Genomic DNA, 16,784 nt, shown 5'->3' on the forward strand with positions numbered 1-16,784 from the left:
TTTCGCGCGCTCAGGAACGGCGAAATGACAAGTGATATAAAAAGAACGATATTCATAGGAGCACTTATATCACTTGTCATTTCGCCGTTCCTGAGCGCGCGAAATTTCAGCCCTATCATTTGTGGAAAATAATCGCTTCTAATTTAAAAACTATTATAGCCTCGACACTTTTGTATTAGGATTTTCGTCTGGAAATGTTCTAAGGAATCTGTCATTAAGAGGACCTCCGGTGGTTTTAGGACACCCTGTATTTTACGTATAATTTCATTGTTTTTCTAATCAGTCAATATACATATTCGATCGCTGAATTTTATCCTTCCACATGAAGAATATACTTTATCCTGTTGAAGATGGATCGGCTGATTTTACGGGTCGCTGCTCTTTTTCACCTCGAAAGTGTTATAAATTACTCTTGGAAAGACAGGAATGGTATTACGGTGGTATATGGGCGATAAATTCTTGTAAGGATTTCCTATAGCAATTGTGTCTGTAACTAAAGTCAGTGCAGCAGGAAGAAAGAAGATAATTTGAGAACTTGCATTTTCATAAAAAAAAAGAAACCGGCGCGCAGGACAAATGTAGAAAAAGAAACGGTATATGAATTCACAATTTATTAAAAATTACAAGTATAGGCTATCTACATCTCGCCTTGATTCACATTGGCCATTGTTGTTACTTGTTTAATTTATTGGTGTATTGCCGTTCTCTCGCCTCGATATAGATATCGGTACGGTTCTGCAGATATCGTATCATGGATGTCGATGGTCAAGTACTGACGAGCATTATAGTTTACGAGTTATAGGCTATGTATAGGCTATGTAGTCAAGAAGGTTTATGTTGCGCAACAGCTGATAAACGTTCAATATATCATGAGAAAATTGTAAAAGTCCACAATTAGATATTAGTAAATTTGCATTACTAGAATATTTACATTTCATACATTTGTAAAACAAATGATGTGAAATTTTGTTTATTTTTTACTCCTTTTATCAGTAAATTTTTATACATGATGATTATTTGTCTATCTGAAAGATCACATTTATAGTTATAATAGTTTCAACTGACAGCATTAGTGCCAACAGTAGTTAGAATCGTGTTTTGTTATTTGCAGTATCCATGAAACCATTTGTGTGACATCAGTATAAAAATCTGGGTAGTTAATATCGGCACATAATAATCCGCTTGAAGTAATTCCTACAAAATAAATTTTTCCAATTACATTGTCAAAGTATTATTTATGTTGCAACTCACCTATCAATACGTATTTATTATTCTCATTCAATATTTGAAGAGGGCCGCCGCTATCACCCTGAATTAAAGTGTAAAGTTGTAATATAATATTATATTTAAGTTATTTATTGCTATAGTAACAAACTTATTTTATTACACTTAGTAACTTGCATTATCATGCTAAAAACTAAGTATTACTAAATATACAAGTCAACTTTATAAATTTACATTCAAAATTTATTTGATGGCGTTGTTATTTTCTAATATGCCATCTGTTATGTTTTTGCTATGATTTTGTTTAGAATTGGACAAAAACTAAATATTTACGAAAGAGACCATATTTATAAAACACATCACAATTTTATGGTTAAGACCACATTGTTGTAAAAAGTTGTAATTATGTGAAATTATAGTTTCTGTTAGCAATTACTCATTCAATAAAATCAAGAAAAATTATTTGTGTTCAGAAATGTATTAGGCATGCATGCGTTGTGAATGTAATTTCTGAAATATGATTTATAATGTTAATATAAAAATCTAGTATATTTAAACTACGTGTAAGAGATAAATACTTAAAAGTACCCCACAAGTGCCTCGTGGTGATTCTTTATATCCTGCGCAGAGCAAAGTCGAGATATCAGTAGGACAATCCGATCGTGTAAATAATGTTAAATCCACAACACGCAAACCACATTCTTTACTAAATAAAGAGTCATTTTCTGAGAATCCCCAGCCAAGTGCAGATACGGATTGCTTTTCATATTGAGAGAATGCATTTAGTTCTATATGGAAAACAATGATCAATATTAAATATTTTACTCACTCATAAATTTGCAGATATACATAATATTAATTGCATTAAGTGCATTACTATACAAATATCGTACGCAATATAAATTACCGTGTTTTGGCAAACAGATCGGTTTAACAAATCTGTTGAAAGTAATTCTCATAATTAACTTCACCAGCATAATATCGGCAAAATTTGTATCTCTGTTGTAACTTGGATGTGGGAAAATACTATTAACAGAAAATATTGTACTTTTCGAATCCCATTTGCATGAATTATGAGCGCCGACGGATACTTTTAGATCATCTTGGCTGAAATTATGAAATACAAAAGATTATTTATATTGTTTGTAAACTTGTATAATCTTTGTAGATAATAGCAAGCGAAATTATTATTAGAAACAAAGTTTGTGTAAATTATAATCTATTAGAAAATTATTATAGTCTATAAAAAATTATTTTTTCATATAAATAATTGAATAATTTGTAAATAATTATAAAACTGTTTTATACCGTTAAACTTTTACAATTATTTTACAAATAATTTGAATATATAAATATATATATAATAAATATATAATAATAAATAAATATAAAACAAAATAGTTTAAATAAGTATATAATTTTAACACATTCATTAATTTACCAGTGCATAATAATATATTTCCTATTTAGAAATTAATTACTGTGATGATGTTTATATATATATTATAAATTGTATATGTATACCCGTAGATAACACAGTGAGCTGCTGTTATAACATAATGATCGCTTATAATTGATGCTCCGCAGATTATTTGCGATCTATTGATACTTATTATACCAGCCATCCAGGGAAACTCATTTTCAAGAACTTCTCGTCCTCCAATAATTCTAGATGATAAAATATTTTTGTTTCCGCATTCTAGAGCATAATAATGATAACAATATTTTTACAGCATGCTGTTATATTAAATTTTATTTTTATATGTTTTACAATTAGTTTAATTTTATTATGCTTCGCATGATTCATTCGCATGATTCACATAATATTCGAAAAACTTAGTTATTTAATTTTTATAAATATACACGTAAAAATGACATTATTAACACTTCTTGTAAGGTTAGAGATTATGTATAACAATGTATTAATAAATAAAAATTGAATTTAGGGATTTTATAATTTTTTCTCTTGCCATTATTTGCAAAATTATAAAAATTTAAGATTAATCTTACCACAATGCTTGTGATCAGATCTTCCGTGAAACGCATCAGTATGTCTATGCACTCCTTCATACCACGAAGACGAATTAACATGTCTAACTATTAGACATATTAAATTAATTAATATGAAATACTGCATGTGTGACATATTAAAACAAGAGCTTACAATTATTACAGTGTATTTTACTGAACTGACTGCTCCGCTTAATGCAGTAAATACTTTAATGTCTAATATTTCCATGTGTGTGAGAAGAGCGGACGTGGTTTAACTCGCTAATAATTTCTAGATAAGATAATACTTAAGGTTTGCAACTTTTTCCTACTAATTGTAAGAAGTAATGAGTTGTTTAGATCTGCAAAACGTTCGAGATTAGAAAATTATAAAAATGAATGTTTGCTATTCGATGTGACGTTTTAAGTCAAGTTGATTGATTACATGTAATTTTATAAACACTTTAATTTAATTTGAATCTAAAATTACATGTGATAAATGTGATATAGCTTACTATATGTATAATGCAATAAAAACGTTCTTATTTAAAAAATTATACATGATTCGTACTAATATTTTACAATTTTCATATTTTGTATGTATACATATGCAATAATAAGAAAGTGTATATGTATATACATATGTACTCGTATACATGTTAAGCAAATGGTCTTTATTCTGTTTATATTGACATTCAAAATTATTTTATGTGCTTTCTAAAATATAACATGTATATTATAATAGTAGAAATAATGACAATAAATGTACTTATCAGTATTATATGTATATGTGCAATAAGTTTTTCATAGAATGACTCAAAGTTGGCCTGTATTTTATTTCGTACAGTAGCATGCATCCTTAGTATGTTGTAATATCCAATCGAGACGCGGTCCTACTCTCGTAAAAACAGTTGGTCTAGGAGTATCGTTACATTCATTCACGCTCGGAATAATTCCTACAATACATATGATGTGTATACATATTTTGTTAGTAATATATTTCTTTAACTGTAACAAATAATAATTTACAAGTGCATTAATCACAAAATATATGTATATATTATATTTATAAGTATAATAGCTATAATCAGAAAGTTGAGGTTTTTAAAAATAAATGTGTATTAAATAATTGTATTCTATACTATAAATTTGATACGTAGTTCTTTTGGAATATTAAATTAGTTTTAATTCGACAAATTGTTATAATTACCAATGAGGTCGTAAATTCCGCCGTATGATCGATATTGCACAGAAGATCCAACGTCATTCTATAAATATGCAATATCATTACAATATAAATAAGTATGACATAATGTTTGATAAATTAATTTTTAAATTGAGATAAATAAATTGTTCACAACTTAAATTTATATATATATAGTTTTTTAAGTTTACTTGACTTAAAACACTTTTTGTAAATGTTGGAAAATTATTATATACTGTTATGTTTTAAAATCATAATGTATATAATTTACTTACTCCGCACACTAAAGAATTTGTACCCACAACTCCAATGCATCCGTAATCATCATTTAAGGTTGTTGGATTTATTCCTGATTTAGCACACTCTTTATATCCTAGAATAGGAAGTCCTAATTTTCGAGGCCTACACGTCTGATTACCAATATTGTCTTTGTGTTTGGTCCAGCCTACTAAAGTCCCAACTTGACCGAGATAAGTTGATCCTTGAATTTAGGAAAAAAAAACATAAATGTATACGTCCTACATTGCATCGTATTTGTTCGACATTTTAGATTTATGTTACGAAAAGATACAAACCTGGATTGGGCAAGCATACCGGCGATATTCTCTTCTCGAATTTAGTTGGTCGACTCAAACGAATTAAAGCTAGATCGTGAGTACTTGACTCTGGATTGAATTCTGGATGCAAGATTATAGATTCGACGCTGTTGTTTACTGACGAGATGTCTAAGGTACATCGATCGTATTCTCCCAAGGATATCTTTATTTCATGTGCTGTGGCTCTGTCAAGAAAAATATTAGTTACATAGGATATTTTACAACTACTTTTTTCTTTTATTATCAAGACATGATTATGTTTAATAATAATATTTTACTGTGTACTAACCCAACAAGTTGACTAGCTGCTGTTAAGACATAACGATCGTTTATCAATGCTCCGCTAAATAGCAATTTGGAGTTTACGTGAATATTTGCGAGCCACGGAAATTCATGCGAGTCTGTAGGTTCACCACCCAATAATCGCGCTGCATTACGATTTGATCGACCGCATACTACAGGTGCATAAAATATCGATTAATTATATAAAATACGTATAAAAATTCAAATAAAAAATATATAAAACCAGAAATTATTACAAAAAAATATTTTTAATAAAATGTACAATGTTTAACAATCTGGAACATTAATTATATCTGTTATGTTTATACCGAAAAATAAAAGTTTTCTATAATATTTCAGAAATACATTTTTGTCATATTTTACATAATGTGTATTACGTAGGTAACATAGCTCCCTAACCATTTTATTTTGTGAAAAGATAGTCCAGCTGCGTATTATGAAATTTCCTTGTAAATGCGGGCATGATTGTATATGTATAATAAAAAAGCTGCTAAAACCTTTCTAAAAGGTACTTATACTTTCAAAATATATGATATATTTTATACGATAATTAATAAATATATTGATCTGTCATAATTGTTTTATAGCCCTTATAATTATTATTTAAACAAATTAAGGAATACTGTTTATCTCACAATATAAATAATTTATAAGAATTTTGTTTAAATTTTTATAACTTTTTCTATTTATATATTTAGTATATATTTATAATATTACTTACAACACGCACCACAGGTTCGAAACCTTCCAAAAAGAAGATCTAAAACGCCGCGTTTATGTCTTATTTCAAACTGATCATCGTCCTATTCAATAAATACATTTATTTACAGACTTCTTTTATATAATTCAAAGAGCAATGTAATTTTATACAAAATGAAAATGTAGCGATATTGGAATAGAAAAATTTGGAATATTTGTTACACGCGTCAAATATATTAATTGATGGAAATATATGAAAAATCGTAAAAGTAGACCACTATGGTAAAAATTGGCGTGTCAAAATTGATATGTAGAGGCTTACAGCAACATCAATGATGCGTTTGTTGCAGTCAGTTTTTCCAAAATTCACCACCAACATACAAATGAGGAATCTGATACAGTCTTGCAGCTTCATGACTTTTCTGTCGGTAGTCGAGGCGATACTGGTCTCGCTTAAACAACAGGTTTGTGTCATATAGCGGGACTATCATTGCCCGCATCCTGAGACACTTTCAAGAATGTAAACTCAATGTATTCCGTACGTTTCACATTTGTACTCAAGCATTTGATTCTACCGTTGTATTCGTTTCGTTTTTTACGTTTCATTTTGGCATGAGAAGCCAGTCAGTAACCGGTTCGCTAGTCCCGTTATACGTTTCTCGGATCCACAATCAATATATCACTTAACATAAACGAAATTGGTTTGGTACCTTTGATATTTAAGATTTATGAATAAATTCTTGAACATAATAATAATGCATGTCAATCTCGATGTCAATATATGTATAATAATTTTGTTCAATATACTTTTTCTACTAAAATTTATAATTTATTTTTAGTTATATATTTGGTTTTGTGAAAGTAGTTTCTTACGAAAAATATAATAATATCGAAATTATAATAAAATCTGTAAAAATATTAACAATATTAGATACGTCATTATGATATATGCAATATGTAAATATTTATGAATTTATTAATATATGTTAAAATATGTTATATATGTGCGCACACGCACGCACACACCCATACATTTTTAAACTTATATTAATAATTTTATGTATGTGTATGCTGTTACTTTCTGAAAGACGTGTATAGAAAGAATCATTTAAAGCTAATTATGCAGATTTATTACAGTTTTGTATAATATAAAAACTTATAACAATAAACATTTTCTATAAAAGTTATGACATTGGTAGCTTAAATCTATATAATCTGAATCTCACTAGTCAATTTCCTTGGCAACAGAATTGAGTACTTTAGCCTTTGGCTATATTTCAGCAAAAACAATTGTATGGTAAATAATGTACAGTATAATATTATTTCCGCAAACGCTTGACAATCTAAATCATTCTACGATGATTTATGATGTCATAGATATTTGTAATTTCGTGATGTCGTTTCCTAATTACTCATTGTCGCTATATTGCCGTTATACAGATGTTAAATGAGATACATGACATAATAATAAATCTACTAGATAAAATGTAAAAACAATATTATACAAAAATTCAAATTGTTTGAGTAATAAGTTTATCAGTTTCATATTTTACGTATCATCACTCCAAATTTGCTAAATATAAATTATGCATAAAAAGCCGTTACGGGAATATTATATATATCTTAACAATATATTTACGTATAAGAATTCAGAAAACTTTATATATGTACAGTAATACATAAAAATCATTCTCTTTGCTCTTTTTATATTTTTCATCAAGAATCGTCGGATAACCATAATTAATTATTCTCACAGAAACAGCCGTCTTTTGAATTGTTTAAAATCCAGTCCATATACCGTGTAACTCTTGTATATACACCTGGGTACCCAGGTCTTGCGCATCCGTTACCCCAAGACACCACACCAATGAGTTCGTACTTTTTATCTTCGCGCTCCGTTATCAGCGGTCCACCACTGTCCCCCTGTAATGTAAAGGAGTCCTATCAATGGAAAGGGCTCGGGCATCCGTGATCCAAGCAATATTTAACATAGTATAAAATTTTTAAGTTTTCAATTTTTAAACGCGCAGTATTACTTGACATGAATCCTTTTGCCCTTCAAGATAGCCCGCGCATAGCATGTTGTCTGAAATCATTCGGGGACTGTAGCTGGTATTACGACAAGTCTGAAGACTCATGACTGGAACTTCGACTTCCTGGAGAATACAGGATGGTTTGCCATCCTCCTTCAGTGTACCCCAACCTGACACGATTGCCTTAACTCCCACGTACTCGTTATCTAAAACGTATTTCTATATTGGATATTATGACAAATAATTAATCATGTAAGCTCGCAAATTCCGACAAAAATAATTCTATAAAAATAATTAGCAAAATATTTTTTTTCTTAAATAATTTTAATTAAATTTAAATATAGTTTTAATAATAATAACATATTGGCATAAGAGTATAACTAAAAGAATCTTAGAAGTAATCCATTTTTATTTAAAAAATAAAATATTCGAAAACTATTTTTAAAGAACATTAAGAATTTTTCAAATACAGATGTATTCTAGACGCACATTATAATTTAATAATGTGCGAATATGCTATAGTGCCAGAAATCAGGGCATGTAAGTGTACCATGTCATGCTGCGTTAATATATTCAGGAAAGATTGTGTGCATTCGAAATGCAAATTCGAAGGCCTCAATTTCAAAGAAATCTTCATTATTACGCAGTTATGTACGCGTCGTGACAATACATTACAATAACTGAGAGGTACCCGTATATTGACTAATTTATGACTCCGCTGTCGCGTAATCGTCGCATAATAAACATGACGGTTAGTCGTGCAACATTATTTAATATTACGCTCCGTTATGTAACAACATACTAACAAATTTAATAATTGCGAATTCATTGTTGTAATATTGACCGAACATGTGATATACTGGATATATTGAAAGTGGTTATCAATAATGTATTTGATATGTATTACATTAAAATTGCATCTTCAGTAAATCTTATACGAATTTACTTCTCAAACTGTAAAAAAATTAACGAAGAATATTTTACTATTATATTATTTGTTACTTTATTACGTCTTCATAAAGAAAAAATAAATACTCTCATATATGATGGTGATCCGATTTTTATAAAAAAGTTTCTACCAGGCATTATCGTTATCTTATTGCAACTTTAGCAAGAAAAGAAAAATATGCACATACCCAATGTTGTCGGTAAGCATATCGGCCGTATTGTATCGCTCAATGGTACCCTTTCATTGAGGCGAAGAAGAGCAATATCATTTTCGAAATTCAGGAAACTGAAATCACCGGTTAGAACACGTACCACGTATCTAGTTTCCGGTCCTTTCTCGATACATCTATCATGCTCCCCGAAAGTAACCTTGATCATGAACCACATGAATCTGAAAATAATACTAGAAGAATTGATCACATTCGCCTGACTAATGAGCTTGTGATGGGGGAATTTAGTTAAAATGAATAAATTCTACATTAAAAGAAAATCTTCCAATTTAATGTATTTAGTAATGACTCGATTTTTTTTCATATCGACTGAATTATATTCTAAAATCTCTACATCCGTAAGAGAAACTTTGATCTGTTTATTAATAATATAGCTTTTCTTAAGAAAGTTGTATTATTAATAAGTTTATAAATTTAAAGTTTTATAAAAGATTGTAAATTATGTTATTAAAGAAAGATATACATATAGAATAATAATATATAGAGAATAATACAATAGTTGATAAGTAAAGACATAAAAAGAAATGACATTTCAAATTCTTACTTTCGAGTGTTGATTTATTTTTTATTTGCTATACATATATTGAATATAAACAAGCTGTTAAACATTTACAACCGTTTATAATAAGTCATACTGTTTACTTATTGTTAGTTAAAATAAATATATGTGAAGAACTAAAGTGACAGATACTTCACATTGTTATTTGCAGGCAACTAAAAATTATAATCGCCAACAGTGAAATAATTTAGCATTTCTTCACTTCAGTATAGAGGGGCTAACGGTAAAATTTTCCTTGTAGCATGACATTAATCAAAGATGCAAATATGAAGTTTGACCTGTTTGCGTATCGAGTAGTTGATGCCAACAGCACGGGTGGTGATTTTATATTTACAGCTATACTAATTCATGAAAATAGTAATTTTACTAATACTTTTATGCTCATACGCAACAATTTCAACAATTTTATTTATACCAAGAAAATTAATTAGATATTATATCTCCTATTAAAATTTACTTAATATTATTATCGTATTATTTTTATTATTATTCTGATTAGGTTTTGTGTTTCTATTATATTAATATATCTGCTGAACTTCTAGGAAATTTTCAGTAAAAAGGTCTAGATATTAATAAAATTTTTAACAATGAAAATTACATAACAAAAATTTAAGAGATTTTAATATTTAATTTTACTTGCATTAGGCGTGCGATATCTATAAGCCATACCTACCCCTTCACACAATGTGCGGCTGTGAGAACGTAGCGATCGTTTATAAGTGTACCTCCGCAATAAAACTTGTTTAGATACGATAATCTAGCCATCCATGGAAACTCATTCATACTCGTCGTTTGACCTCCAACTATGCGACTTTCTTCGTTCCGCAAACCACAACCTAGATTGTAATGATCGAAGTGCAATACATTTTCTGTATGTTTTTGACAGTATGTCAAATAAAAATAAAACTCAATAAGTAATGCATATTAAAGTACATACTACAGTAGCAGGGCGCAGGTGTATCGCTGGAGTAAGGTGGCTTATTACCAAAAAGTCCAAAAAAATTTTTCATTTTGTCATTGAATGTCCCGGCCTAAAATCAGAATAATTACACTATTGGACTGTCTATATTCATTATGAAGTAATGTTAACGAAAACATAATTAATAATTTAATTTGTCTTGTGACGCATAAATAGAAGACGCATAAATAGAAGACCCTTATAATATATTGTTCAGAAATTAAATATTCTTAAACAAAAATAAATAAAAATTTAAATAATAAATTATTACGATACATTATTATAATTTTGAGAAAAATTATTCTTTTAATTTTTTCACATATTCAACTTTCTTCTACTTCGATAAGCTGTCAAAATAGTTTAAGTTATACGTTTGTATTTTGTTACATATATTTCAATTATAATTTGTTTTATATTATATTGACAATTTCTTGAACATTAGTAATTAATTAATAATAAATTAACTTCTCTACTTCTATTTTACATTCAAATAAAGGGCACTGAAATTAAGGCTCAAATGAAAAGCACTGAAATTAAAAACACGTTACGAGAACTAAAAAATTTCAATGTCACATATCTCAGAAAGTTTTTTAACAATATATTTCGAGAGACACATACCTGTACAACATACAAGGAAATCAATGGCATTAAATAATAATCACAAAGAAAGTTCTTACCTGACATTTTTTTGTTATCGAAAGTAGAATGAATAATAAAATTAAGTGACACAAAGGCTTCATGTTTTGCGACCTAGTAACTTGTTGCACCAATAATACACTCCTAACTTTGATTATGTCTTTGTGGATATTTGAGTGAGAGAGTTGCCACACGGGCACCGTCAGGAACGAGTCATGGACATGTCCCTGACTGAGAACGACTATCACCGGCGTCCTACGCCGACTATGGAGGACTGAGAGGTCGAAGAGGTAATTGCTATTCCGGAAGGGAAGGCGGGCGCAGCCAGCCGGCCGGTACCTGACCAGTTCACGTTCATGTTCAGGGTCGAATCACGGGTGACTGTTATTGACCGTCATCAGGGCCACGACGAGAAATTATTATACCCAGAGAGTTGTTTCGATATTGTCATATGTGTCTCTATAAACTGTTGCTTCCATAAAAATGTAAAAATATTATCTTTATATTTTTTATGTAGCAATATAAGTTTATTAATTATTTTACGAAACAGCTTACATAGAAAAGTGTACACAGTTGAAAAATTTGTGTTAAATTTAACAGATATCACATGTCCCAAACGGTCCACACAAAGTTTTGTGTTAATTTAACATAATATGGATATGTTAAATGATCATACTAATACTCTGTTAATATTTTAACACAAAATAAATGCAAATCTCAAAATAATTTAAAATAAATTTTGTGTAAAATTAACATATTTTTAATGACAAAATGAATTTAAAGAATGCAATTTTTACATTTTACATATGTAATAAGTCAAATGACGGTTCGAAATCACTCTCACTTATGTTATATAGAATAAAATCAACATTTTATTCTGTAAATTTTAGCAGATAAATTTTGTTACTAATAATATAGAACATGTATTGTGTAAGATTAAAGAATAAGTACACATTGTGTTGTTTTAATACTTCTTTTCAAGTATTTTAATAATTTTACATTTGAGGCCAATTAGCACAAGAGCAATATGTTAAATTAACACATGAATGTGTAAAACATTTAATACAAACTTTTTTACCATCATTTTCTTATTTTCTTTAACAAGGAAACACAAATTTTCCAGCTGTCTACACAAACGTGCGCGCGCACATATCTCTTTTTTAGTATAAAAATGAACTTTTATTATGTTAAAAAGATATATAACATATAAAAATATACACGTATTTCTTATAATAAAAATTTTTAATTAAAATTTATTGCAGAATTTTTTTGCAATTTTGCAATACATTTTAATCACCCTGTGAATGCGTAATGAGATAAAAGAGAGTACAGAAAAAGAAGATACACAAGTGCTTATCGTTATTTTATTATAATGCGTGTTCGCGTTTGGTGCGTCATCTGGTACCGTTTGGCCCATTTCACGAATGATTTGTTATTAATGAATATCTCGTCGACCAGTTTTGGAAGAAGAAAAGTAGTCCTATTAGTATACTTGTTAAATCCGGTTATTTTCATTTTTTACCAGAATTTATAATAAAGTTTTCGTTGATCGCTAATATATTATTTCTTAGAACTAGTTTCGATTGAAGGATCAGGTTTAGCAAGTGCGTCATCGTTATTATTGACTACTTATTTATACTTTTACGAAGAATATACTGATGAAAATTATATTCTGATACAAGACAGTCATATTGCGATAGAGAACATTTATTATATTTTATAATCTAGAATAAAAAATATAATTTGATAAATTAGCAAACATATTGTATATGTGCAAATTTGTTTAGTGTTACGCACACAGGTACAGTGTTGAAAATTGTAATAACAATTAAATAATAATTATTTTAGAAACAAAAATATATAAAACGCAACATTAATAACAAGATTGAAGTCCGCAATTTTAATTTTATTTTCACAAATATATAGAATCTACTGCGTTACTACGTGTACTAATATAATATGCAATGTACTATTGAAGTTTGTTTAAGTATATTTGATTTAGGTACATTAACACTTTTGCAATATTTTACAGGTTTATAGATATCTTTTTATAATGTACATGTTTTCTCTAAAAGTCAATCAGTGGATTATCACTGAAAACAGTGAACAGTCACTGATTCGCAGTTATAAATGTACGACTGCAACTTTTAGTAGTATATTTATAACTGCGAATCAGTGACCGTTACTGTTTTCAGTGATAATTCACTGATTGATTTTTAGAGAGTATTATGTATACATAATAGGCAGTATCAGTGATTGATTAACATAAATTACGCTATCTTCCATTATGTACAAATTACCAACTGTGCATACAAAGATGCTATTGCATGAAGTGCATTTGTATGCATCAACTTTAGCCCGGTTTGACACTAAACCGTTACTGGTTGTTGATTATTCCGGAAACGTTCGACCTATTCGTACGGTGATAGAAACGTGTGAAGCGAATTAAACATAGTTGTTCTAAATCTTTCTTAAAATAAATTTTCTCGCATTTATATGTAAGCAATATCTACTTAATAATAATAATAATAATGGCCTCTATATAAGGAACTATATTTAACAATTCAGTAGTCATTAAAAAATTGTTTTTAGTTCCCAAATAAGTCGTCGGTAACGTAAATCGTGCTCGTCGCACCGATCAATTACATGTGAAATTTTTTATGCAAGGCAGAAGTGAAAGCAGGTCCTCAATTGACGCATAAACAGCCTTCCTTCATGTTTGCGTGGATCCATTTGAGATATCGGGCCACTCTGGTATAAACTCCAGGGTAGCCCTGCCTGCCGCACCCCACACCCCATGATACTATACCTATAAGATACGTTTAATACACATGTAAGTCTCACGCGAACAAAATTTCCAATAATATGATGGTTTCTACGAATTTCTTATATTTGTGTAAAAAAAGATAAGGCTATCTGGACATAGACTTTATGCTTGTCCAAATAAGAAACAATAATCAATAAATGTAAATAAAATATTATTAAAAAATTACACATACTAGTATATTGAAGTATATAATAAAATATATAAACATTTCACCTGCTATTTCAAGCTTATCAGTGTCTTGAACGAGAAGAGGGCCGCCACTGTCCCCTTGACAAGAGTCCTGGCTACCTCGACCGGCGCAAATCATATTTTCGGTAATTCGATTTGCTCGATATTTCATTTTTCGGCATTGCGCCAAGCTATATATGGGAACTTGCACCTCATGCACTTTTCCAGCTAACATGCCTCCCTCCGAAGTACGGCCCCAGCCTACTACTGTCCCTTCTTTTCCGGCAGGATCGGTTCCTGCATTAACATATACATACGACCTTTAATATCTTAGAAAAGATGACGATTGATTAATGCAGTGCACATTACCTGGTTGAGGTAAACAAATTGGTCGAACCTTCTTCGAAAATTTGACGGACTTGCGTAATTTTAATAAGGCTACATCGTGATTGTAGGAATTTATGTCGAAATTCCTATGACGTATTACAACACTCACTGCTCTCATAACAGGAGTTCCATCGGTATTTACGAATTGATCGTAGTCACCAAGTACCACTCGAATTTTCGATCGCTTCAAACTAAAATATCGATTAAATCATAATCATAATTATAATATTCGATCAAAGGTCAAAATATGGATGGAGATTTTTTAATACTTAAGATTAGATTACATCAGCATTTTTGCGAAGTACTTAATGAAATAATAATTATGATATAATGTCGCTTTTAATAATTTGGTGATACTTTTAGTTTAACTGCAATTATATTATTGTTATTATTTACATTCTTTCATCCAATTTATCCATTGTAGTTTTATCCATTGTATTATCTATAAACTTATTGAGTAGAGACATACTTCCGTACACAATGTGCGGCGGTAATTACGTAATCGTTGTTAAGCAGACTAGCACCACAGTGGAAACGACTATCGTATACCAGCCTCGCGACCCAGGGATACTTATTCGGTACCGTAGGACGTCCACCCACTATTCGATTTTCTTGATTAGATAAACCGCATTCTAAAGTCAATATTAATATTTAAATGTTTAAAAGTATTGCATTTAATCAAACAGATTAATTATTGCTTCTAGGATAAAAAGAAAAAGCGCTACATAAGTTGGAATATAACAACTTAAACGTACATTATATATTAATTTTTATATTTCTTAAAATTAATAAAATAATCGCGATGTGAGATAAAAACAATATAATTTTTACCGCACGTGCAATTTCTTAGCTTTCCTTCGTCTGAATCATTACTATCGATAACATCGATACCGAATAATTCATCGAATAAAAACCTTCCAGTACGAATTTGCGAATTATTTAAAAAATTTTCCTGAAAGAAACATGCGATTAACCAGTGCGCTCACTTTTCACAGCAAATAAACGATGAGAGAAAGTAGCCACGATCAGAATAATGGGTCAAGGCTGTTAAAATATCTTCGACACTGACTAACCAAATATCTCGTGTATGTACATAAGTATTGCGTGCACATAATGTTTACTTGAATCTGTTAATACTGATGTTTGATTGCAACGGTTACTTAAAATACACATCCTTATGTTTCATTACATAGATTGTATACTAAATAACATCAAGAAGCCTTTAAACAAAAGCGCGTTGAACTCTGAAGTTAAATTATAAATTATTATGAACGATAACGTCTAATAATGTTGCTAATTATAAAATAAAAATTATTTAAAGAACGTAGTATATATTTCGTAAATATATTTGTTGTCAGAAATACAAACTAGTAATATATAATTTATTACGTGTCACGTTATATCAACAATATAGAAAAGAAGCCCAATATTTTCTTTTATTTTATGAGCTAACTTTGATTGATAGTGTCGCTATTGAATCAGTGTACTCACAATAGAAGTAACTGGAGCCATTTTTATGTCTCGATGAAGTCTATGGCCTTCAATTGGTATTGATATAAAAAATATCATGATCAAGATCAGGATCGATAGCTTAATGCAAGACATGAATAAAGGCATTTTTCCATTTGGTGTTCACGAAATGCACAAATATCGTTTCAAATCACGTTCTTCCTTTCATCGATGGAGCACCGCACACCACGCGTTTCGCTGGATTCCACGACTGACATGCATTATATTGAGCCCGTACGAACATTCGGCCACGATTTCGTCCTCCGTTACCGTTCTTTCCACCTTCGTGAATTTTACAAAGAAGCTGCGGATTCTGGTTTTACCGAAGATCACCGATGCCCGCCGCACGCTTTCACCGTAGCTCCACAAAGAAGTCGAACTGATCGACCGAGAGCCAGCCGGTCTTTATGGTTACGAAGAAAGTTCTTTCACTATCGCGCTGCCACCATCGGCCACGGTCCCATTCAGTACACGTGGCATAAACGTGGTGAATTCTCTCAATTTGGAGTCATGA

At 30.0% G+C, this 16,784-nt stretch overlaps 3 protein-coding genes across 3 annotated transcripts in view; all 3 read right to left on the reverse strand.

Moving 5' to 3' along the window:
- Positions 1-3,428, reverse strand: part of LOC105567832 (transmembrane protease serine 9-like) — an 8,862-nt gene extending 5,434 nt beyond the window's left edge. Inside the window, exons 1-6 of the mRNA XM_012023040.1 lie at positions 3,235-3,428; positions 2,749-2,923; positions 2,132-2,331; positions 1,813-2,012; positions 1,252-1,309; positions 1,073-1,194 (exon numbers count right to left, since the gene is read on the reverse strand). Of these exons, the coding sequence (XP_011878430.1) occupies positions 1,073-1,194; positions 1,252-1,309; positions 1,813-2,012; positions 2,132-2,331; positions 2,749-2,923; positions 3,235-3,370 (891 nt within the window). The 5' untranslated portion in view covers positions 3,371-3,428. The remainder of the gene's footprint in view (positions 1-1,072; positions 1,195-1,251; positions 1,310-1,812; positions 2,013-2,131; positions 2,332-2,748; positions 2,924-3,234) is intronic.
- A 442-nt stretch (positions 3,429-3,870) lies between these two features.
- On the reverse strand, positions 3,871-6,510 carry LOC105567822 (vitamin K-dependent protein C-like). Its single transcript, XM_012023018.1, has 7 exons — positions 6,338-6,510; positions 6,038-6,119; positions 5,303-5,468; positions 4,993-5,198; positions 4,693-4,898; positions 4,424-4,481; positions 3,871-4,169 (listed from the first exon to the last, which is right to left on the reverse strand). The coding sequence occupies exons 1-7, from the start codon at positions 6,488-6,490 to the stop codon at positions 4,048-4,050; spliced, it is 993 nt and encodes a 330-aa protein (XP_011878408.1). The 5' UTR covers positions 6,491-6,510; the 3' UTR covers positions 3,871-4,047.
- A 1,235-nt stretch (positions 6,511-7,745) lies between these two features.
- On the reverse strand, positions 7,746-16,576 carry LOC105567833. The gene is made up of 13 exons (XM_012023041.1): positions 16,253-16,576; positions 15,593-15,713; positions 15,231-15,393; positions 14,744-14,952; positions 14,420-14,671; positions 14,076-14,188; positions 11,805-11,851; positions 11,421-11,718; positions 10,723-10,816; positions 10,459-10,621; positions 9,185-9,399; positions 8,052-8,254; positions 7,746-7,938 (listed from the first exon to the last, which is right to left on the reverse strand). The coding sequence occupies exons 1-13, from the start codon at positions 16,376-16,378 to the stop codon at positions 7,756-7,758; spliced, it is 2,187 nt and encodes a 728-aa protein (XP_011878431.1). The 5' UTR covers positions 16,379-16,576; the 3' UTR covers positions 7,746-7,755.
- Positions 16,577-16,784: the final 208 nt, after the last annotated feature.

The sequence above is a fragment of the Vollenhovia emeryi genome, unplaced genomic scaffold (genome assembly GCF_000949405.1).
Source record: "Vollenhovia emeryi isolate VEMERY1.0 unplaced genomic scaffold, V.emery_V1.0 DF939134.1, whole genome shotgun sequence".
Taxonomy (NCBI): Eukaryota; Metazoa; Arthropoda; class Insecta; order Hymenoptera; family Formicidae; genus Vollenhovia; species Vollenhovia emeryi.